The 26,201-nt window shown below is 36.2% G+C and overlaps 1 protein-coding gene across 6 annotated transcripts in view; it reads left to right on the forward strand.

The window, feature by feature from the left end:
- Positions 1 to 26,201, forward strand: part of LOC115216320 (glycogen debranching enzyme) — a 108,679-nt gene that overhangs the window by 78,390 nt on the left and 4,088 nt on the right. For all 6 annotated transcript variants that reach the window (XM_036506457.1, XM_036506458.1, XM_036506459.1 and 3 more), the window contains 14 exons: positions 2,374 to 2,596; positions 3,870 to 4,135; positions 5,967 to 6,100; positions 6,239 to 6,372; positions 13,355 to 13,536; positions 13,649 to 13,751; positions 13,843 to 14,068; positions 17,866 to 17,977; positions 19,886 to 20,021; positions 20,252 to 20,361; positions 21,787 to 21,989; positions 22,735 to 22,832; positions 24,923 to 25,010; positions 25,972 to 26,160. In XM_036506457.1, coding sequence (XP_036362350.1) covers positions 2,374 to 2,596; positions 3,870 to 4,135; positions 5,967 to 6,100; positions 6,239 to 6,372; positions 13,355 to 13,536; positions 13,649 to 13,751; positions 13,843 to 14,068; positions 17,866 to 17,977; positions 19,886 to 20,021; positions 20,252 to 20,361; positions 21,787 to 21,989; positions 22,735 to 22,832; positions 24,923 to 25,010; positions 25,972 to 26,160 — 2,204 coding nt within the window. The remainder of the gene's footprint in view (positions 1 to 2,373; positions 2,597 to 3,869; positions 4,136 to 5,966; positions 6,101 to 6,238; positions 6,373 to 13,354; positions 13,537 to 13,648; positions 13,752 to 13,842; positions 14,069 to 17,865; positions 17,978 to 19,885; positions 20,022 to 20,251; positions 20,362 to 21,786; positions 21,990 to 22,734; positions 22,833 to 24,922; positions 25,011 to 25,971; positions 26,161 to 26,201) is intronic.

The following is a 26,201-nucleotide window of genomic DNA, read 5'->3' on the forward strand; positions in this document are numbered from 1 at the left end:
CTTGACCAAGTATAAGAGAAAATACAGTGTTTAGATGAAGCTTTATCTCCACAATAATTCCTCTTAAGTTAAATGTTGTGAAATTATTCTTTCTAGTTTCCTGGTTAAAACTAGCAGTATCGCCAGGCGTTGCTCGGGTTTGTTTCGACCCGTTAGAATTGAAATTTTTGAAAAGTAAAAATTTTGCATTATGCAGCTTGTTATTCTCTTTAAGTGAACATTTTTCTGGTTAAAATACACCGAAAAATGTTGACACAGCAGTCAAAAAATCATAAAAAATAGGGATTTTCATAGTAAAAAAAGCACCTTTTTCATGTAAATAATTTTTGGTGTTAACATGGTCTGATTTGAATTTTTTCTTCTACGGAAGGAAGAGCAAGCCTTCTATCATACTCTCAATTTTGGTCAACTTGCACTGCAGGGTCTCGGAGGAGAAAGTGTTAGTTGAAGGCTACCAAACCTGCCATACACAGACAACTTCAGCTTTATATATAGAGAGATATTAAAACAGCCTTAAAGCAACATCCTCTTCCTTTTTGACAATCCCACTCCTTCTGTATATTTTCACCTGATAATTATATGGTATGAGTGCCACCTATTTTCCTTTAATCATGTTGCTATGTATCAGATAGTTGTAAAATCTATGTTTACCAGTGTTTATGGGGTAGGAGCTGTTATAGTTCTAGCCTCTTGGGCATCAGGAGAGAGAGAGAGAGAGAGAATTGAATTTATTTATGGTTCTATTTGTTATCCGACTTCTTCATAGGAAGATAAATAAATTTTCTGGCCATATTTTTTTGTTTAGTTTTCTATCAATTATCACTTTCTCCTTCCTCTCTCACCCAGTCCTACTTCCTTAATCTTTCCCCGCAGACTAATATTTCACATTGACCATAGGGTCTTGCTGATTGGATGAGGTAGTTGTGTGGAAGTTTCCATTGCTCTCTTCCACTTAGCAATCACCAACAAGGGTACATACCTCTTAACCTTACAAAGCCAGCAAGTCCTCAATGTGCTGCCACCACCTCATCCATCTACACATGAGCACCCTTGCCTTTGCTGTCATTGTTGTACTCTGCCTCATATCCTGATAGCCACTCTGCTCACTAACTTTAAAAGTGGTGCACTGCTGTCCTTGAGAAGACTTGCTCACCACAACAGAATTGGGATCCTGAAGACAAGGTGTCGTGTAAAAAGCATTGGTGTGGGTGCTGGTGCCACATAAAAAGCACTGGTGCTTTTACCACTTAAAAAGCATTGGTGATGTTGCCATGTAAAAAGCACTCAGCACACTCTGTAGAATGGTTGGCATTGAGAAGGGTCTCCAGCCATAGTGTGACCCCTGGACTTGTCAGTTCTTGTCAAGTTGTCCAAACCATTCCAGCATGGAAAACAGATGTTAAATGTTGATGATGATGATAATAATGATCATGCCTTCACCCAAGTGCTTCATCACTACATCCACTGCAATTCTCATCTCTGACTATTTGTCACATTCCTTTCACACTCTTGCAAATTTACTTATCCACCCACCCTTTCCAATCATCTGTTCCTATTCTCTCTCTTATATTCCCCTTGAAGATATGCCCTCACCATCTCTCTCTCTCTCTCTCTCTCTCTCTCTCTCTCTCTCTCTCTCTCTATATATATATATATATATATATTATTACGGAGATATACTTGCATAGCAAGTGACCTGATCTGAGATCGTGTGCTGGAACGAAAACAATTGCAGTGTGGAAGGTGTTTATAAGGCATTTAAGAAACACACAAAAAAACCGTTAGATTCACTTCAACACTTAAATTTAATTTGCCAAAATATTTTCGTCGCGTTGAGACTGTGACCTGTTATATATATAACTGGAGAAGCCTCGTATCTCCTTTCCAGCAAGACACCTGTTCCTGTCACTCTATCATACTTTTACTTCCCTCAGTACAATACCTCCACTCAGCTGAGCAATCTTGTCTTGCAAATTACTTGGTTACCTCACTAGTGCCTATGCCATAAAAAAGCAACCTGTATACTGTGTAAAGTGATTGGCATTAGGAAGAGCATCCAGTCATGGAAACCACGCCAAAACTGACATTAGTGCTTGGCTCATTGGTTCCAGTTGAACCATCCAAACCATGCCTACATAAAAAATATGGACATAAAGCAATTATGATGATGATGATTTTATTAAATTTTGATTAGACCTCACCCAGTCAATCATTACAAAATAGAACCATTTTTTTTCCTTATAACAGATAATTTAACTTCTGATATGTGAGGGATATAACCAAAGTCATTGATATCTAATTAAACTAACTCTAATTGTATCAAATAATCCTTTGCTAATACACATTTCTTGTTTGATATTTTTTCATCAATAGGTGTTGTGGATGAAATCATTTTTGAAATGAAACTGGTTCACCGCGAAGGCTGTGAGTATCATATGGATCACGAGTATATCAACGGTTTACCTGATTATCGACTTAACCTGGTGGAACATATTAAAGTCAATTTCAGTGAAATGATCCACATTTCAAAATCTGATAAAAACTGCGTTGAAATTAATTTCAAAAACTTCCCACCCAGCAGTGTTATTGCAATTAAGTAAGTTAGAATTACATTTATCAGTCTTTGCAACATTTTTATCTGATCATGCTACTGTTGATATGTTGTGTGTTATCTCTGGTTATAAGTTGCTGCCTATATGGTTAAAAAAATTTTTAATGTTGTGTTGGTAGGCTGTTCATTTATATTGTACTGTACACTGTGACGAGTAATATTAGATATACAGGAAGGCAGAATCATTAGTATGCCAACCAAGATTCTTAATGACATTTTGTCTATCTTTATGTTCTGAGTTCAAATTCTGCTGAGGTCAACTTTGCTTTGCATCCTTTCAGGATCAATAAAATTGGTACTAGTTGAGCATTGGTTGTGATGTAATCAATCTACCTCCTACCCAAAAATTGCTGGCCTTGTGCCAAAATTTGAAAGCAATATTAGATGTACAGTAGTGCACACTGTACACTATGAAAGTTATAACCAGTTATACAGTATGGTACATTGTACACTGTGCAGTATACACTATAACAGGCAATATTAGATATATGGTATTTATTATAAATTATAGAAATGCTTCCTAAGTCTATTATTCAGTTATACTGTAAACTAAACATGTCTTCTATATTTCTGTCAATGTTATTATTCGTATATGGTCTATGATAATTATTCTCCTCGCCCTGTCTTTTACTGTTTATAATTTGTACTGTCTTTACTGTCCTGTTTTTGTTACCATTTTTACCCCTCCGCAAAAAAATCTCAAATTTTATTTAATTTGCTTTTTGTGGGAAGGAATGTTTCACCGAAGTCGTGTTTCGCCTTGACCTTCGAAACGCGGAGTAGATGAAACAGAGGCGACTGAAGAAGGGGAATTTTCCATGTGTTGTATGTCCTGTACTCTATTTTTTCGTTGTTTAAGAAAAATCTCCATTTCCTTGATTTTGTGTTTATGTTTTCGTTTCTCATTGTGTTTGACGTTTTTTGGTGTCCTGTACCCATATATGCATGTATATATACATGTTGATGTAGGTACGTACATGTATGTATGTATATATGCATATGTTTTATTTATTAATTTGTTATTTATATGTATGTATGTATGTATGTATGTATGTATGTATGTATGTATGTATGTATGTATGTATGTGTGTGTGTGTATGTATGTATGTATGTATGTGTATGTATGTATGTATTGTTTATAATTCACTATATTCAAGATAGTTGGCATATATTTTCTAACCTTTTGGTCATTCCTGTTAATTCTTATGTTCCTGCTGCAATCTTTAACTAATGCTAACTTTGCTTTATGTTCTTATAGAATGTCTCTTCCAGCACAAGCGAAAGATTGTATTCTCAAAGTGAGAAGTTATCTCAATGAATTTGGCTATTTAATGAGGTCTTACAGTGGACGTTCACTGTTTGATAAAGAACCCAGTAGCTTCCGAGAGATTATTGAACACTTGAACTATGATAATCTTAACCGCGTTATGTATCGTGTGGCCCAAGAAGAGGAAAATGATGGATTTGGTATAAGTTCCTATGAAATACCAAAGTACGGTCATTTGAATTACTGTGGTCTTCAAGGTAATTGGCATTTTCAAATGTTTTCTTTTTTTCACATTATTCTTAGAAATCAAAACAAAGTGAATTTGATTTAGTAGGGCGAGGAGTATATCACTAAAAGTTCTAAGGATATAAGTGTCAAAACAATACAGTTTCACTCTGGGTAAAGGGTAAAAATCCCCTTTGGTCATGAATGACCATGGGATTGCACCTAGAAAGTTCCCCTTCCGAGGCACAACTCCAGACAAGGTTGTTTAATGAAGACCAGAAGTTGCTCATGCATACCAGCCTCCCCTCTCTGTGCCACTGAAGCTATCCAAGGGAAAAGCAATGGCTGATACAGCTTGACACCAGTGATGTTGCAACTCATTTCTACAGCTGAGTGAACTGGAGCAACATGAAATAAAGTGTTTTGCTCAAGAATACAGCACAGAGCCCAGTCTGGGAATCAAACTCACTACCTCATGATTGTGATGCCGATGCTCTAACCACTGAGCCATGTACCTTCACTCTATATGTTGTCTATACTACATGTAAATTGTTTTAGATAACATAAATAGACATTATCATCCCCCTTTGTGCTACTAATTACCTTCCCCCTGTGCTGGAACCATTTCCTTTTAAAGTCCATCCCACATTTTCAATATCGTCCCTTCCCATTTTATTTTCCAATGATTACTGCTTTCTGTGCTTCCAGTTTCTCTCCTTTTCTGAGCTACATCTTAGTACTGCTATACCTCATTTTCAACACTCTCATATCCACTATCATTTTTATCACTCTGGCATATCTGCCCCCACCAACTTTATCCCTCATTCACCATAGGCACCCCTGCATACCACTGGCTTCTATCTTTGTCACTGTATATCTCCCTCTTTCCCACATTCTCTCAGCCTACATCTCCATATTTTTGATCTGTCTGCAGGCTTATTATACTGCTGCTCTCCACTCTTCTTATACTACTCCTTATCAACTCATTCCTGAACCACTCCTATTTCTTTTACTTTCATCTCCAAAATGATATTTGCCATCAAATACACCTCCACTCTTGTTCATCATTCACCTCTACCTCATCTCTAACAGTCTGTCATTCTCCTCTCACAATATTAAGCACTTACCCATCTACCCTTCTCAACTCTCTATCCATATTTTCTCTTATACCTACCCTCCTTGATGGCATACTCTGATACCTTGCCACCTGTTACTCCCACCTACTCTTATATAATGCAGGACAGCCATATATCTCCTCTACAGCAAAGCACCTGTACCTGTCTATTATACTTTAACCTCTCACAACATGGTGTAAAGCTATCCCTTTCTCTACAAAACCCACTTAGTCAAGGAGTCTTATGTAGAGGAAGATTTATCACTTCTCCACAGAGCTTTATAAAACCATTAAAACATTCTTTGTCTTAACATCAAGATCATACTGAAACAAATGGATGCCAATGGAGAACAAAAAACAGTCATTTATCTTTCTGCTTCTTGAGAAACTGACTCTATTGGAATATGTTGTCTTTCAAGCTGCCCAGTGACCTCACTAGTACTGGTGTTGTGAAAAAAGCATCCAGTATACTTCTTAAACTTCTTTGGTGTTGGTAAGAGCATCTGGTTGTAGAAGCCATGCCAAAGAGGACAGTGGAGCATGATGCAGTACTTGGACAGTCAGATCTGAGTAAATTGTCCAGTCCTTGCCAGCATGTAATAAGGATAATAATTGATGATGATGATGATGATGGTGGTGGTGGTGATGATTTCTTTCATTACAATTTCCGTGTCCCTGTAACTATCATATAAAAAGGAAAACAATGTATCTTTTTTGAAGAATGCTGACTGATTAAATTATTTCAATAGGTGTTTCAGAACTTCTTGACAAGGTTCGTATCAACAATGACCTTGGACATCCTCTATGTGACAACCTTAGAGAAGGAGACTGGCTCTGTGATTACATTGTGAAACGGCTGGCAGTACATGATGGCACTAAGTTGGTATGTCATTTATCATTCTCATAATAAATAGATATATTTAAAATAACTTGTATTTTTTAAATTTTGAATGGGTTTTCATTTCATTTGCTTTATTTTGTTTTATTGTTTTTTCCTTGTTTGTTTGTTCTTTTGTTTCAGCTTGGTGAATGGTTCGAAAAGGTCTTTGCCCAATTGAAAATGATGCCTCGTTACCTGATTCCAAGTTATTTTGATGCTATTGTTTCTGGAGCATTTATTCTTATCCAAGATCATGCTTTGGAACAAATGTCACCGTGAGTTTAAATATATATATAAATATATATATATTTTACCTTTCCTCTATTAGCAAATTTTCTTCCATGTGAACATTGATATTGAAATTAAATAAAATGGAAACAAATAAATAGATGTACTCGTAGTTTCTCACACTTGTGCTAAGCCCAATACTTTTTGGGTGAAGTTGTAACTATTTTCTGCTAGGTATTATGACAAGTGTCATCATCATCATCATCATCATCATCATCATTTAACATTTGTTTTCTATGTTGGCATGGGTTGGATGGTTTGACAGGAACTGGCCAGCCGGAGATCTGTCCAGGCTCCAGTTTTCTGTTTTGGCATGTTTTCTATGGCTGGATGCCCTTCATAACACCAACCACTTTACAGAGTGTGCTTGGTGCCTTTTATGTGCTATTGACACAGGTGCTTTTATGTGTCACTGGCATGAGTGTTTTTTAGGTGGCTTTAGTCTCGGGGAGAAGGCACAACATCTAGGGGTATACAATGTCAGTAGAAGACTTATAATTTCATAATTCTCTCAGTGGTTCTCTACAGTGCGTTGGAAAATACTCTAAACATTTCTTGCATTTAACTTGACAGAAAGGTGACTAAAGACTGAGAACAAGATTCTCTTGAGACTATCTAAGAAAGAAATGCAAACCAGAATCTGGGGGAACTAGTGGTTGTCTATATTTTATCTATTTTTATCTTCTATCTTTGACTTGTTTCAATCATTGGACTGCAACCATGCTGGAACACCACCTTGAAAGATTTAGTTGAAAAAATCAACCCCCAGTACTTACTTTTTTTAACATAATTTACAATTGATGGATATTTGTCCTCATCTTGTTTGTTGTTAACCCGTTTCGGCTGATATACCCTCCAGCCTTCATCAGGTGTCTTGGGGAAATTTCGAACCTGGGTTCTCATTCCTAAGGTATTTTTCAATGTTGTTGTTGTTGTTGTTGTTATTAACAACAAACAATATGAGGACAAATATCCATCAATTGTAAATAATATACACCATTCCTCATCTCTTAAATATAGAACTGTATTACTTATTTTTTTATTTGATGCTTATTTTAGTAATTGTTTTTGCAAAAATGCTAAGTTATAAGGACATAAACAAACCAACACTGGCTGTCATGCACTGGGGAGTGTAGTAGTGGGGACAAAGGCACACACACTCACACACATACTCATACATACCAGTGGTGTACACTCCAGCTATGCATTGCATGGCCATTTATCTTTCATACAACTCGAAACTAAATTTACGATGGTAATTTAACTGTAACTATGTCAAGAAGTTATCAAAATCATTGAAAATAAAACTAAGTGGTTAATTTGTTTCTTCTTAGAAGAAGATGGTCAGATGCAATACAAATATAGCATTATTTGGATTATTGAAGACAACTCCATTTGAACCTCATATCTCTCATTCCATTAAAAATAGCTTCAAAGTCATGCAATGTTAAAAATGCATGAAAGTTCTTGTCTTTGGTCTCCTCTTTCTTGTCAGTACCTCTCTCTATGCTCTGTCAGCTGTTTTGTAATTGGTGTCGCTAAAGACTAACCACATTGTTGAATGGATTTCACCATTTGACCTCAGTCAAAGGCACTAATACAGCCGTTTCAAAATTCTTTATCTGGAAGATCAGTTCTCTCATTCAGAATACTAGGACCTAATTTTTGCCAACAGAACACACACATGTGTGCATTCATGCACACATACACACACACACATGCGCACATGTGCACATACACACACACATAAACACTCGTATATGCATATCTCTTTTATAAAATCCTTTGAATTTATGAAATATTAGTCCAACTGACTGAAATGTGTGTTATAGAAAACCTAATTTGTGAAGTTCTATCAAGAAATGTATTTAACAATTTCAGAAAGGAAAAAATGGTGAAATGAAAGTGCTATGCTAAATAAATTATTCTGGTGGCTATGCTTGTTATTTAGTTTAGAAAAAACTGTTTGGAGATATAAAGGTTAGGATGTTTTAAACAATCTACATATGGCCATGCTAAAACATAAACATTCCCAAAGTCATAAAATCTTTGATAGGTTTTAAAACATTTGAGAATGTTCAGAGAGACTTGCAATTGGATGCATGAGTAAAACAGAACATACAACAGCATAATGAAGTTGGATGAAACAGATCCATTCTGCGGTGATTGATGCAGTTTTTTTTTTTTTTTTTGGTCACCAAGAATTATTATTTCAGCTTCATTTTGAATCTAAAGAATCCAATAATTGCGGAAATTATAAAGAACTCTTATATTTAATCTATATTAATAAAGTGTCTGTCTGGGACCCCTGTATCTCAGTCTACATTTGCTCTACATAGACATATTATACCCTTTTGGAATCAGGAGGATCCTGAGATTGAAAATCTTCCCTTCATTTGGTTCTTGAACATCCAGCATTGGGATCTGGGTTGTTAATTCTAGCAGGTAAAGCTTGGCTGATTCACACTATCTTAGTTGGCATTTGTCAGATGATGTCAGAGATCAAGGAGAAGATAAGTGACATTCACTTCATAAATTTTACGTTGAGATAAGAACTTTGGGACAAATTGGCCAACAATTGGAATTCAACTTGGGACTGGAACAATAGAATGATTGCATTACAGAATTAATTCTCTGTCCTTAACCTCTGATCGAACATCACCGAGGTATATAGTCATTATATATGTATTATAGTCATGCTATTTAGCTCTCTTTAGCCTTGGGCCACAAGTCCAATTAGCCTTCTACAGGAGCTGACTTAAAAGTTTGCACAGGATGTGGTTTTTAAGTTAGTAAATATGACGAAAATTTTGCAAGCCATCTTCATAAAGCTTCTGTTTTCTCAAGTCTGTCAAGCAGAATTCAAAATGACTTAATTGATGCAGTTCAAAAAGTTATATTGGATGAAATAGAAAATGAATTGAAGCAGGTTAAATTTGCAGCTAATTTTGTAAGTGAAACATCTGATGTATCAAAATACTCACAACTGTCAACTGTTTTACATTATTTTACAAAAAATTGTGTTATTAAAGAACGATTTATCAGTTTTAATGATTTTAGTGCAGATCGTTCAGCAAATGCTTTATCTGAACATATTTTTAAATGTATTGAAACGTGGAAATGTGGAAACAAATTAATTACGCAAACCTATGATGGTGTCGCTACAATGGCAGGACAGTTAAGTGGGTTACAGTCAAAGGTAAGAGAGAAATATGAATGTGTGATCTTTGTTCATTGTTGTGCTCATGCCCTAAATTTAGTTCTTTCACAAGCATGCTCTGCTATAAAAGAATGCAAGATATTTTTTCTACAGTAAGTGAACTGGGTATATTTATTACGAAATCACTTAAAAGATCTTAATGTGTTAGATAACATAGTTAAGATTTCCCCAAGCTACAGGAACTAGATGGAACTATTCCTTATGTCTTGTTCTTACTAAAAAAGAAATTTGTAATTTCATAATCAGCCTTTCTGAAGACATCATTGAGAATCCTGAAGCATAAATTTTACTATTGGATTCTTAGATAATTTAAAAGCTCCCAATTGTTTATTTTTATTAGAAGTATTTAGTGACATATTTTCTTTCACTGATGTCTTATTTAACATCCTTCAAACTAAAAGCCATGACATAATGTATTGCAAAGAACAAATAGATAAAAATACTCAAAAATAAACTCGATGATTTTTCAATATTTTATGATGTTAGGGGGAAAATATGGAATTGATGCAACAATTGAAATTAATAGATCTAGGAATAAATCTATTGATCTTTAACTATATTATTGAATGCTCTATAACAAAATTATTGACACAATGGTTGATCAACTAAAAATGCGATACTTATCTTTAGAAGAGCTTGAATTCATAAAACTTTTCAACTTCAGTAAAATTGAAGAATATTACAAAAAATTTCCAGCGGATGCTTTAAATTTTTTAAAAACCACTTATGGTAGTTATTTTGATATAATATGATTACAGAGGGAACTAAATGTTATGTATTCTATGCAAGATTTTAAAAGCAAAGTGTGAGTAATTTAATGCATTACGTTTACATATGTGATCTGATTGAAGTTATGCCAGAACTCTTCAATCTTTGCAACCATACTTTGACAATTCCATCTACAACTGCCTCTGTAGAGTGGCCCTTTTCTGCATTGAAGAGAATCAAAGTTTACCAAAGAAATACAACAGGAGAGAAAAGACTTTCAGGGTTGGCTCTTATGTCAATTGAAAAAGATTTACTCCAACAACTGATTAAAACAGAAAATTTCTAAGAGAATGTAATAAACGCATTCACCCTGAAAGATTGAAGAAGTGAATTAATTTATAAGTGAGGTGTGTAAATAATAATTTTTTGTACATCTTTTTTAAACTTTAAATGCATTAAAACAGCGACCCCCATGACCATGTTGTGAAACTAATTTCGTTCTCTTAATTAAACAATTTAAAAATTGAATCAGCTCAGCCAATATGTATGAGTGTGGGCTGAAAAGTTCATAGGATGGCTATGAAGGAGGGATGCCAGAAATCTTACATGCATTTATTTCCACTCTACATATTAATTACTGCATTGTTTCCTTTCAAGTAAACTGACATCTGACAGTTCAAAGAAGACTTCAAAAGTAACTTCTCTCAAAAATAGATAAAATGTGACATTGTGGTATTGTTATGTACCTTCAGGAAAAGGCATTAGCCCACAAGGTCATTCACGCTGACATAGTTGATACATTACAGGATAACGTTCCTGCTTTATCAACAATGCAAAAGTGGGCAGCTAAATTTAGGAGGGGGAGGGAGAGTCTTGAAGATGACCTAATATTTGGACATCCTACAACTGCCACCACTGAGGAAAACATTGGTCGTATTCACCACACGTCGATGAATATTAGGTGATTGACTATAAATCAAACATCCAATGTTATTAGCATAACCTGTGAGAGAGTTGAGAATAGTCTGCACAACTTGGTGTGACAACGGTTTATGCTTGATGGGTGCTATGTTTTCTGACACCTAATCAAAAGTGCACCAGGTTGATCACATGATAGGAAAATCTGACATTGTTTAAAGCAGATCCAGTTAGTCTCCTTGAATGTTTCTTAACCTATGATGAGGTGTGAGGTTCATCACTTTATGTCAAAAATATAGAGACAATCCATGCAATGGAAACATCCCTCCTCATCTGCTCAAAAAAAAACCAAGGTCCTTTCATCTGCAGGAAAGGTGATGGCATCAGTTATTTGGTGTCAAAATGCTTTGCGCTAATTGATTATCTTCAAAAGGGCCACATCATCAATGGAGTGTACAACTTGCTGAGACAGTTAACAATTGTCCAGAAAAACTGGACAATGCTCCAGTACACGTCCTTGGTTTCAATGGCTGCTGTGCATGGCTGTAGCTTTGAATTGGTTGAGCACCCTTCTTATTCTCCTAATTTATCCTCATCTGACTATCATCTGTTCTCCAACATGAAAAACACTTGGCTGGGAACCTGTATTGCAGTCATGATGATGTCATATCTGCAGGTGATGACCTTTTGACCAGCAGGATGAAAGTATCTGCAGCAATGAGATCCAAGCACTGCAACACCAATGGAGTAGGTGGTGTGGAGCGTAAGTGGGGACTATGTTGAAAAATAAACCGCATTTGGTTACATTCCATGAAAGCATTTTGGTCAGCCTATAAACTTTTCATCTGCCTCTCAAAAGTCACTGCATGCCACTAATACATACATATGTGTGTGTGTATATATATATATATATACACATATATTTGCTTGAGTGTGTGTGTGTATGTATGTGTGTGTACAGCAGGCTTCCACACAGTTTCCATCTACCAGATTCCTTCACAAGGTATGCATTGGTTGATCTAGGGCTATAGTAGGAGACCCTCACCAAGATGCCATGCAGTGGAATGAATCCAAAATCACTTAGTTGCAAAGTGCACCCTAAGTGGAGGAATGAAATTTGCTTAGGTGGTACAACCCCAGGTTCAAATTTTCTTTCAATCTTAATATCAAAACAAATGTGGGTGTAATAATACTTTATTAATCATCATCATCATCATCATCATCATCATTATTATTAAGGTGGTGAGCTGGCAGAATTGTTAGCACGCCAAACAAAATGCTTAGTGACATTTCATCCATCTTTGCATTCTGAGTTCAAATTCCATGAAGGTCAACTAGTGAAACACTGGGGTCAATGTAATTGACTAGTCCCCTCCCCCAAAATTCAGGCTTTGTGCCTTTAGTAGAAAGGATTGTTGTTGTTGTTGTAGTAGTAGTAGTAGTAGTAGTAGTATTTATACATCTAAGGCAGCGAGCTGGCAGAATTGTTAGCACTCTGGTCAAAATGCTTAGCGACATTTTGTCTGCATGTTCTGAGTTCAAATTCCACTAAGATTGATTTTGCCTTTCATCCCTTTTGGAGTTGATAAAATAAGTACCAGTTGAGGACTGGGTTAATGTAATCAACTTAGCCCCTCCCTGAAATTGCTAACCTTGTGCCAAAATTTGAAACCATTATTATATTCACGCATCAATCAAATCAGTTAAATCCAATAGCGGAAAAGTAATGTGTCAGAATCAGTCCAAAAATTCTACACTCATCTGTTTTGGTGAAGTTTTTTAGGAAGATGTTCAAAGCATTTTCCTTGTGCCTCCCTCCCAAATTTTAGGGATTGCAATCAGACCCCTTGCACCTACTCTTGCTGAGCCAATGAAGTGAGCTTCTTAACCACACAGCCATGCCTGTGCATATGCCAGGAGAAAAAATCAGTTAATGAAGTTTGTAAAATTAGCTAAGATCATAAACTGAGATGTGAGTCCTATAATTGTTGAACCAAAATCTACAATCAGAATTCTTTATTTTGTTCAGTTTTTACATTTTGGATTTTCCTATTTTTTAAATTTTTATTTTCATTTATTTATTGATCTATCAATCTATTTTTTATTTTTTTACAACTTTTTAGCTTTATTCAGCACGGCTCGTCATTTGTACAAGCACTTTCATTGTGTTGTATACAGTTTTGTGGCTTTGTTAAAAATGCTGAACTTCCACCTCTAGCTGATGACCTAGAAGCCCCACGTCCCAATGTATTGTACATTGATGATAAGGGCAGAAAACATCAGGATTGTTTGAGCTTGTGTGCAGGTTAGAGTCTTTTACTGCTTATATTTTTCTCAATTTTCTTTTTAATTTCATGGTTTTTTTTTTTCTGTTTTGCTTATTTCACTGAGAAAAAATTGTTTCTTGTATTTCGTAGGGCTTCCTCACTTTGCAAGTGGATTTGCCAGAAACTGGGGAAGAGATACATTTATTGCTATCAGAGGAAATCTTCTGCTCACAGGGAGATTCAAAGATGCTCGGTAAATATATTTACTGTTCTGAAATATTTCAATTAATTAATTAGTTAATCATACGTGTATGTTTATGTAATTATATATATTGTATTTGTAGATACATGATCTTGGCCTATGGTGGCTGTTTGCGGCATGGTCTTATTCCTAACCTTTTGTTAGAAGGAGAAGGTGCACGGTACAACTGCCGTGATGCCTACTGGTGGTGGCTACAGTGTATTCAAGACTATTGCAAACTTGCTCCCAATGGCACTAGTCTGCTGAAAGATAAAGTGGCTCGTCTCTACCCTACTGATGATTCTGAAGCCAAGATTAAAAAACCAGAGGTATTTTCTCAGATTTGATTTAATTTCAAATATTCTTCTGCTTAAATTCTAAATTACCATCTGTTGGCAAAATCTCTGAAGAGTACTAGTTGACTTAATCCTAGTTTTAATAAACATCCCATCTACACCTCAGTTAATTTGATCCTGGATTTAACAATCCTTCCTAAAACAACAGTTGATTTGATACTGGTGTAAATAAGCCCATCTATCCAAGACATTAGTTAATTTGATCCTGGTTTTAACGTTCCATCCTTGAAACCAGTTGATTTAATTCTGGTCTTAACAGACCTCCTAGACATCCATCTAAATAACAAACTAAATATATTCCCAGTATGAATTTCATTTGATATGTTTTTATATAAGCTAATCAAGGAGAAAAGCAATGTCCATGACTCTGAAGCCCCCCACACCCACCCACCGAACTAGACTGTTGAAATTGAAGATCTTAGACTTTCAAGACCAACCTAAACTACTGTTATTGAAGAGCTTCATAAACTTTGAAGGCCCTCCTACATTATTGTAATTAATGCAGCTTACATTCAGCCTGAGTATTTTTTTGGTCAATATCCATGGAAAATAACATGGGTGGGAAAGGAATCTTGGATTTTAATTCAAATGCTAACAATAAAATGGGCTCAGCTAAAGGTGCCCATACACTAGGTGGTCTTGTCAAACAGGCCTGTTACCTAATTTAAGCCTCTCTCTCTCTCCTCTCTCTCTCCCTCTCCTCTCTCTCCCCCTCTCTCTCTCTCTCTCTCTCCACACATACACACATTTTTCCATGCTTGTATGGATCAGATAGAATATGCTGAGGCAGATACCCCTCCTGTCAACAACCTTCACTTGTTCCCAAGTAAGGTAATGTTTCCTCTTGGCTGGACATGATTTTCATGGTAGACTGGAAATGGACAACACCACTTGTATGATGGTGGTGCTTGTTTACAACCATTATATGATGTCAAGACAAAGGTACACACAGACATATACATATTTATACACACATGCACTCACACACATACACATAATATATATATATACATATATATATATATATATATATATATAATATATATATATGTGTGTGTGTGTGTGTGTGGAGGCACAATGTCCCAGTGGTTAGGGCAGTGGACTTGCGGTCGTAGGATCGCAGTTTTGATTCCCAGACCGGGTGTTGTGAATGTTTATTGAGCGAAAACACCTAAAGCTCCACGAGGCTCCGGCAATGGGTGGTGGCGATCCCTGCAGTACTCTTTCGCCACAACTTTCTCTCACTCTTTCTTCTGTTGGCCTGTTCACTTAGCCAGCGGGGTGGGGTCATTTGAAGGCTAAAACAATGCGAAGCACATTGTGACCAGTGATGTGTAGCAACATCTGATAGCCTGGTCGGTGACGGTGATATATATATATATATATATATATATATATATATATATACACACACACAAGACACTCTGTCTAAAAACCTGTATAACTAACTGGAACATAATCATAGATTTACAATATACAATGGTGAGGAACTATAACCTCAGGCCCTGCCACAAGACTATGCGGAGTTCTTTACTAATCTATACAATATTGTTAGCTTGGTGTACATACAGAGAGCTTATAAAGTATTTGGGTCAGATTAACGACCTCTAACTAATAACTATATATATATATATATTATATATATATATATATATGATGGCTGCCCATTATCGAGTATGGCCATTGCACGAAACTTAACTGTTATTAGTGCTGTGATCAAATGGGACTTTTATTTGCTTTTTAAGGCTACAGCCAGCCATTCAGTTGAGACTCACAGCACTATCAACAATCAGGAACAATGTTGTTATCGTGCAATGCCTGTGCAAGAAGATTTTTTTTAAAGTGAGGAAAGGCTGTGCACTGAGTCAATCCTACTCACTAAACAACAGCAGCCATAATCCGAAAAGAAGAACAAGTCAACATCATCGGTAACCACTGAGCCGCAGGTTTTATGTCGGAGTTATCCCAGTTACCTGAGTTACCTTCTCTTAGAAGGATGCCCTAACAAAGGTTAGGAGTCCTTCACTCCCAATGGTTTAACCGCATGATCATGCATTCAGTCCGATTATTTCTATGTTCTCGTGCATGATACAGCCTTAAGCCTTAAGAAAAAAAAAATACTCATTTATTGGATGGCCGTTGACTCTCAAGAGTTCCTCTGCCCTATATATATACTTACACACATACACACATATGTATAGCTTCCCAACCACATAGCTTCTAGTTCAGTACCACTACGTGGCACCTTGGGCAAGTGTCTTCTACCATAGATGTGGGTTAACCAAACCCTTGTGAGTGGATTTTGTAGACAAAAGCTGAAAGAAATATATATATATATATATATATATATATATATATATATATACACACACACACATACACACCTAGATGTAGGTATGTATAGTGATGTCAGGGTTATCCATTTTTGGTGGTAATGTTGGCAGATAAAGTATAATTTAGTCAGTATGAGAGAAAGAGGGGTCACCATCTTGTTCGCAACAACAAGAAAATAGAAATTCAGGAGACGCTTGTAATAAATTATAACATATTTATTACTGGAGGTAATGCGTTAACATACAAGGTTAAGTGAAGGAAAGCTTATAATATTACATGAATATGTTCTGTTTGCAGTCACATGTTTCCAAGTAAATAAGGTGAGCATGAGCAGGCATAAGGTACGGCGGCTTGACTCGATGCCAGCCTAAGGCCAGACAGACACAAAGTGGTGCAAATTTAGAACTTCTTTCCTTTTTATAAGGGATGGACCAGAAGTCCCTAACTTCCACATAAACCGGAAGCTTCCAGAAAAGTCTCGAATGTTCTAGAAGCTCAAGGGAGATTACTCTTGTTAAATCCCTTTTCCATTTTGCTTCCTGTCATAGCCGCCACGGGTCACTACATATGTGTGAATGTTTGTGTCTCCTTTGTCTTGATGCTGTGTGATTGTTGTAAATGAATATCTGGCCATAGGTAAATATTTCCTTAATTAGAAACAGATAAAGGTTGGTGATAGGAAGGGCATCCAACCTTAAAAAAGTCCACCTGTGTAGTTTCCATCTAATTCATGCAGGCATGTAAAAAAATGATGATGACGATGATGTTAGAGATGATATGCATGTATTTATGTATGTGTGGCATGCATGTGTGAGTGTGTGTATATATGTGTCTCCTTATCTTGACATCACATAATAATTGTAAATGAATGTAACTGTCATACAAGCAGTGTCATTCCTTTCCAATATTCTGTGAAAAAGGTGGCAAGCTGGCAGAATCGTTAGCATGGCAAGTCAAATTCTTAGCTGCATTTCATCCATCTTTATGTTCTGAGATCAAATTCCAATAAGGTCAAGTGTACCTTTCATCCTTTCGGGGTTGATAACTTAAGTACCAGCTGAGTACTGGGGTTGATGTAATTGACTAACTCCTCCCCTGAAATTGCTGGCCTTGTGTTAAAACTTGAAACCAATATTCTGTGAAAACCTGCCTGGCAATGAGGAAATATTACCTTGCTTGGAAACAGGTGAGGGATAGGTGATGGAAAAAACATCTGGACATAGAAAATGCCCCTGCATAGACTGTTTGACTCATACAAGCTTTGAAAAGGGAATGTTAAAGTAACAATGATAAATTAGCAGTCGAGAAATTTGAAAGTATGTACATAAATTACTTTCTCAGCTGCTAATGTTATATGGTTAATGATTCAATATAATGAATTATCAGATATGCATATTAATAACTAACATTTATTATTCTTAAATGTTTCCTTTTAGATTCAACTTCTGAGTAAAGTTATCCAAGAAGGTCTTAGTGTTCATGCTCAAGGTCTGAAATTCCGAGAACGAAATGCTGGTCATAAAATTGACATGCACATGTCAGATGAAGGTAAGATACCATAAGCATGTGGAAAAGGTCAAGATTATTTATCTATATTAATCCTTTAGAATTTAATCCGACCATACCCAGCCAAAATATTCTACCTATTTCATATTCAAACATTGGGTAGTATGGGGGCGGTACATCAGTGGACTGCATCAGAGAAAGAGTCTCCTGGTTCTGGACGCATTCAGATGCCACAAGTCTGAAGAAACCAAGGTGGAGACATGTCATCTGAACATCAACGTGGCAATGATCCCTGGAGGAATGACATCCCTTCTTCAACCCTTTGATGTTGCAATCAACAAACCATTTAAGGACCACCTCAAGCACAGCTGGGAGGATTGGATGACCAATGCACTGAAGGAGATGGTAAAGACCAGGCGCATGAAGAAAGTTGACTTGGGGACAATCTGCAAGTGGATCCTGAAGGTCTGGGAGGAGATTCCAGAAGACATCATCAAGCAGGCCTTCCCAAAGTGCTACATGTCCAACATGCTAGACGACACAGAAGATGACATCTTATGGGAAGACAATGCCATCTCTCCTGACTCTTCTGATGAGGATGAATTGGCATATGCAGATGGTCAACTCTACGAGGTCTTCAATGAGTCATCTGATGACGAAGAGTTCTTAGGCTTTTGAGTGAAGTCTCTACCCAATAGTGTCAGTCCTTTATAGGACCACACATTTTCAAGAAAGAATATAAAGATCACAATATGAATAAATCATATAAATACACATAATAAAAAAACATTCTCTTATTATCTCTTGCATTTAAAACCCAGACTTTATCTTCTTCCATTAATAATTACGAATATCAATGATTGCAGTCACAAATGTTTGTTAAGTATGAAATCATGAAAATGAAGACTATATTTATCCCTATTCATTAGCACCAGTTATTTCCTGGTTTACCCCACGTTTTTCTCCCACTGGGGACTAAAAATTAAGGGTGCAGTTTATACATGGGTGTGGCTTATACACCGGAAAATACAGTAAACGTTCTAGACAGAGATATCATGAAATAATGAAATATTTGTGTTGGATTTCAACTCAGTTACTCTGTCTGTTAATCTCTCCATATAGATATATGTATTTAAAAGAAGAAAAGTAAATCATTTTACAGGCCACAATGTTTCATATGATTGAGACTTAAACTTTAAGATGTTTAATATAAGAGACAAACTCCACAACAATTACTGCAAGACTTAATACTACTCATAATAATGGTTTCAAGTTTTGGCACAATAGCCAATACTATCAAATCCAGTACTTGACTGGTACTTAATTTATTGACCCCAGAGGGATGAAAGGCAAAATCAACCTTGGCAGTATTTGAACTCCAAGAATGCTCAGAACAAAAAATGTCAAAAGAAATACCAAAAAGTATTTTTCTGACTTTTTAGCCATTCTACCAATTTTGGCACAAGGTCAGCAGTCTTAGGAGATGGGAGCAAGTTGATATCAACTCCAGTGCTCAGCTTGTAGTTATTCCATCAACCCCAAAAGGATGAAGGCAAAGTCAACCTCAGAATTTGAACCACTGGTGGTGGTGGTGGTGGTGGTGGTTGTGGTGGCAGCAGCTGCAGTGGTGGTGGTGGCAGTGGTGATGGCAGCAGCAGCAGTAATAGTAGCAGCAGTAGTGGTGGCAGTGGTGGTGGTGGTGTGGTGGTGGTGGTGGTTGTGGTGGCAGCAGCTGCAGTGGTGGTGGTGGCAGTGGTGATGGCAGCAGCAGCAGTAATAGTAGCAGCAGTAGTGGTGGCAGTGGTGGTGGTAGTGGTGGTGGTGGTGGTGGTGGTAGTGGTGCTGGTAGTAGTAGTAGTAGTAGTTGTGATGATATCCAGGAAAATATGTGAAGTTTTTGATAATGTCATAATTTACATAAAATGTCTTATATCTTCTTTTGTTTTAAAGGTTTCAACAACAGTATTGGAATTGACTGGAAGACTGGTTTCGTTTACGGAGGTAACATACACAACTGTGGTACATGGATGGATATGATGGGAAGTTCTGAGAACGCTGGAACACGTGGCCGACCAGCAACACCAAGGTGCGTGCATGCTACTTTTAAATTTTGGAGGGTTTATACTTACTTACTTACTTACATACATACATACACACATACACACACACACACACACACACACACACACACATACACACATACACACATACATACATACATACATTTTAATGTTATTTTGAAATGGGATTTTTATTTATCTATATTGAAGAATTTTCCTGTATACACTGTGGTAATTAATCTTAATTCGTTTTTAGGGATGGTTCTGCTGTGGAGCTGGTAGCTCTCTGTTATTCAGCTATAACATGGTTAAATCAAATGCATAATGATGGACATTATCGCTACTCCAGTGTTAAAAAACGAGATGGTAAGTTTCTTTTGTGAAAAAGTAATTTTTTTTAAAGAAAATCATGAATGCTACAACTTGTGGTTTCTCTTCCACTGTTACAGTTTTATGGTTGCATACCTAACTAGGAAGCTACTTACACCAAGGTAACTGTTAGTATTCATTGCAAGTATTTTAGTGAGGGGAAAATGCTTTTATATAATGTTATTGCAGTAAGACACCTGTCCCTATCTCTCTCAACACCTGGCACAAAGCAATCTTCCTTGATACTGCATCCCAAATCTTTGATGGAATCTTGTCTTGTGAGTTACTTGATAACTTCATTAGTGTGGGGACCACAAGAATAATACATCGTACACTCTGTAAAGTGGTTGGCATTAGGAAGGGTATCCAAAGCAAACATTGGAGCCCAACACAGCCCTTTGGTTTGTTAGATCTTGTTGAACCACCTAACCCATTCTAGCATGGAATACGGACATGAAACGATGATATTAATTCAACAATGCTTTAGGTTTAAAATTTCCCCCTCAGTTTCACACAGAAAAAATAAATTTGTTTGATTTGAGATTAACTTCCATGATTTTGTCATCATTATTTTCTATAATCTTTGAATTGAATACCCTATCAGTTTTACATTAGATACATTGATAAGAACAGGTGTCTTGCAGTTTTCAGATTTTTAGTTAGCCCTTGTTTTAAACGTTCTGAGTAATATAAAGTTTTCCTTTTGTAAGACCTCAGTTACTCTGGTGATTGAGAACAATTGGGAATTGATTCATATATGATGCATTGACATCAGGAAAATATGTCCTGTGTGTCACGTATGAAACACGGGACAGGTAAAGGTTTAACCTCTTGTATAATAACAGCATTTATTTTATTTAAACCTAATAGAATACTTTGAATTCAAAATCATGTTTGAACAGGATATAATAAAACACTTGTACCAGTTGTTTACCATCTAAATTCTATGTGAATGTGAGTGTGAGATTGGGAGGAATTACAACTGTGTTTCGTGGTCTGCTACCACAACAGCTCCTTTATAGGATCCAGTTAGCTCGAGACATCATCTGGAGGAACCACGTCCAGCTTCGGCCCCTACTCCTCTACCGTTTTGACGTGGCGTCCCCCCCCCCCTTTCGAAGGTGTCTTCAGCTCTGGTGTTGGGTGCATGTCTTCTTTCTTCTGTTCCCTGGCCTCTTCAATGTATCGTCAGTGAGTGTCAGCCAGTGACTGACTGACTTGTCAAATTTTTCCCTTTAAATACCTGCTGTTAGGCTCCAGCAGGCAGCCCCAGCAAGTTGTCATGTGACACTGTCTTACCTTAACTGACTAGTGAAGGTGCATAGTTTTAGCCTGCACATTTTCTACACGACCGTCACCTTTCTTATATTATCCTCTTAAATAACTTTTGTGATTATCATTATGATGTATTTCTATTATCAGGTAAAGAAATTACATTCTCCAACTGGGCTGATCTGATTAGAAACAACTTTGAAAAGTTCTTCTGGGTTCACAGAAACCCAAAACCAGATATGGAAAACTTCAAATATATTAACCGCAAGGGCATTTACAAAGATTCGGTGGGTGCTTCTCAGCCTTGGTGTGATTTTCAATTACGCCCCAACTACCCTATTGCTATGGTTGTGGTAAGTAGATGTTTAATTATTTTAATATGTTTTCTCATCTGTTCATCTACTATTAAATACCTGATGAACAATTGTACACATTTTTTTCCCAAAGACTGCTACAGACTGAGTTAAGATGTCAGCCTTCTAAACTATGGGTTGTTGGTCCTTATTCCATCATTAGCAGTGTGTTGTATCCCAGCAGTGACACTAAATTCTCTATGATTCATTCTATTCATTTACAGTGCTGAGTTCACACCTTTCCAAACACTTGTAACAGAAATGTATTCTTATTCATGAAAGATTGTCTCTCAATTGTTTCATAATACCATGCAAGCCGGAATATGATTCATCACAATCCATATACTCTACAAAATATCAATCAGGGGCTGATATCATACACAAAAATTTGTAGTAAATGTTTCAGCCCAAATTAGCTTTAATTGACAGCTCCTCATACCTATCCCTTCAATATTGATACAACAGATTTTCTTTATTTCAGCTATCTGTTAAAACAAATTAGACTGATACTTCAGTGTCAATTGAATTAAATTCAACATTGGGGCACTATCTTAATTACATAGACTCAATAAAGTCACTGATGTTTCCAAATTAAGATACTGGATGAACAATGTAGGTCCCCAGTCAAACAGGGATAACTACCATAAGGATTTTGCATTATTGTTTATTTTTATAAATTAAACTTATAATCTTAATGTCAACATCTGGTTGAAATTATTCACTTGCTTTTCTTATTTCCTTCAAGGCTCCTAATTTATTTTCACCTGAGAAAGCATGGTATGCACTAACAGTTGCAGAAAATATCTTACTGGGACCACTAGGCATGAAAACTCTGGATACCAAGTGAGTTATTTTCTTTGTCAGGTTTGGTGTTTCTTAGTTTAAACTGTATAATCTGTATAAACTTTTATTATAAAAACTTGACTCTACACTTAGGAAATTTGCTTTACAACCACATGATTCTACGTTCAATCCAGAACTCGTTACAAGAGTCTTGTTATAGATTATGATTGGTGTAATGTATACGGTGCATATACATGCATGCATGCACTCTGACACACATATGCGCATATATACCCAATACTTTGTGAGTGAAATTAGGAAAATTTAGGCTGTTGAGAAGCCAGTTCCATGTGTGTGTGTACATATCATCATCATTTTATATCTGCTTTCCTTGCTGACTTGAGACAGTTAGGTCTCCTAATTAGTTTTGGGGTTCAGATTTTACTTGTAAATTTCCTTTCTGGTTTGGTTTTTATGACCAGATACCCTTTCTGTCATCAACTACTTTACACAATGTGCTGAGTGTATGTTTCCATTGTGCCTTCACTAGAGACATTGTCCTGTACTCAACAAGGCTAAAGATTTTTCTCAATGTTGTCTCTGCTCATTCACCAACCACTTTACAATGTGTTTTGAGAGTGGTTTTTGTTAGTTGAATGTTCTCTCATATTTTAGTTGGAAATCGAGCTAAAATAATTCTATTGCTTCCATGATTAACCTTCTAGAGCAGGGGTTCTTGACCACCTTTGTCTATGGACCCCTTTGATTCTTATTTTACTTGGGTAGACTTCATAGCCATTCAATGTTTAAAAAATTGTGTTAAATTTTTAGAATTAAATATTATTAGAAATTGTAATAAAAAATTGTTAGAATATTTTGTGTATTGTAGAAGTATAACCAGTTTAGTGTGCATAAAAGTTTAGCCAAAAAACTCTTATGTGGAACCCCCAGGACCATATGGATCCCTGTTGAGAACCAATAGAGTTGTGTTCTGAATCTATGCTAGTGAGACAGTAAGGATGAATATAAAACTAAATGTATTCTATCAAAGGTGCCTCAGAAAGAATTGAGGGTTAACTGGCAGGACTGTATCACAAATAAGGAGATTCTGAGAACCACTGCTGAGTATCGATTCTGCCTGGCTGGCCACATTCTCTATCTAGCTGATCATATGCACTTGAAAACAGGCATGACATAGGCACCACCTGATGGCAGGCTTAAAAGGAGTAGAACAAAGATCACTTGAAGCAGACATTTGAAGATGATCTAGAAACAGTTATCACTGCCTGGAATGAATAACAACTGACTGAGCCAAGTGAAAGAAGATTGTTGTTGAATGTGTTGAGTAACACAGGAGGAGCTAAACCTAAATGTTGTCAACTAATGTTTTCCTATTTAGTTTCATTTCATGTTGTTGTTATTTTTGTCTTTGTTGTTGTGCTCAACCACCTGATCAGACAGATTTATTATTATAAGTATTCAATTTTTATCTACTCCCATCTTTCTTTCCCATATGAAACCTATGTAGGTTTTTAGTTATAAAATGTGTCATTCCTTGTTTTCAGACAAGGGTGTGCTAGCAATGGGAATTTAGCTGCTATTTCTACACATTGAACTACCACATAGTTACTCTTTCTTGTTGTCACATACTGTTGTATATATGTTATACACCATGCTGTAAATACATTGAACCAGCAAGAAAGTATTGTTTTTGTTTGGCCAATGTAACTTTTAGAATTATGAAGTTTACAAACTTTATCCTTATTTTTGCCAAGTTTTTAAATGTTGGTGAAGTTGTTTTTGTTATAGATTATGATAGATGTAATGTATGTGGTGCATATACATGCATGCACACTGACACACACATATGTGCATATATACCACAAATTTGTATGTTTTTACCTTGGTTGCTTGACGAAAAAATTGATAAAGAACTGGAAAAAGCAGAACAGACACATCCTGCTCATGCCAGCATGGAAAAACTAACATTAAACAATGCTGATGACATCTATGTGTGTGTGTGTGTGTGTGTGTGTTGTGTGTGTGTCTCCTCCTACATATTTACATGTTTCTAGTAATTTCCCAACTAATAAACCACTTATTTTTTCTTATTCTTTAATCTAAAAAAAATGCCATTATTTACTTTAAAGTGATTGGAATTATGATGGAGTATATGACAACACTAATGATTCAAATGACACTAAAGTGGCCAAGGGCTTTAACTATCATAATGGACCTGTAAGTACCAACTATTCCTAATATTTACAACTTCTAAGGTGGTAAGTTGGCAGAATTGTTAGCATGCAGGACGAAATGCTAGTGGCATTTTGTCCATCCTTATGTTCTGAGTTCAAATTCTGCCGAGGTCGACTTTGCTTTTCATCCCTTCAGGGTCGATAAAATAAATACCAGTTGAGCACTGGGGTTGATCCAGTAGACTTACCCCCTACCCCAAAATTACTGGCCTTGTGCCAAAATTTGAAACCAATACTTACAACTTCTCAGCTGTCAGTATCATCAGCATCATCATTTAAAATCCATTGTCCCTAGTAAGCTGAGGGGTTGCACCAGACTCCAATCTGATTTGGAATGGTTTCTATGGCTGGATGCCCTTCCTAATGCTAACCACTCCAAGTGTGTGTAATTTTATTTTTGATAACATCAACAATAGAGGTTTTGTAAAAGAAAGATTTAAAAGTCACAAAAGCAAAGCTTACACAAAATAATGATATTTGATTTATGTAGACACAGTTGAGCCCTAAACCTCTTCTATCCCTGATATCTCCCTAACCTTTTGTTACTATATTTCTATTGTAATATATTGCCTTTGTTTCAATTAATTATGAAAATAATGAATTTAGTATTTTAATAAAATAGCTTTTTCCTTATTAAGTTGGTATCAGAACATAAATCAACATGAAATTTTGATAAAAGGTTTTAATTTAGATTACAATAAGACATGGGTTTGGAAAATAGAACCAGGAGTGGCCTCAGGCAGATTGATTTCTAAAGGGTTGAAATGACTATTCCATGGTGTAATTATAAACAAACATTGAATGTAACAGTGACTGTGTGTTGTTAAATAGTTTAAAATGAATGTTGCATGGTTTAACTCAATCAAGAGAGATCAAGTCATTTGTTGAATATGTACAAATTCAAAATATGTAAATTCATATTTATTCCTTATGTCTCTTCACAGGAATGGGTTTGGCCTGTTGGCTTCTTCTTCCGTGCTAAACTGTATTTCGCCAATATCCTTGATAAGACAGAGCCTGGTACATTGAAGAAAGCAATGAACGAAGTGAAAATCTGTCTTACCAAGCACTACCAACATTTGCTCAGTTCTCCATGGAAATCTTTGCCGGAATTGACAAATGAAAACGGTGCAGTAAGTATTTTTTTTAAGCATATACTTTTCTTCTTTTTTTA

This window comes from Octopus sinensis, linkage group LG10, assembly GCF_006345805.1.
Source record: "Octopus sinensis linkage group LG10, ASM634580v1, whole genome shotgun sequence".
Lineage (NCBI taxonomy): Eukaryota > Metazoa > Mollusca > Cephalopoda > Octopoda > Octopodidae > Octopus > Octopus sinensis.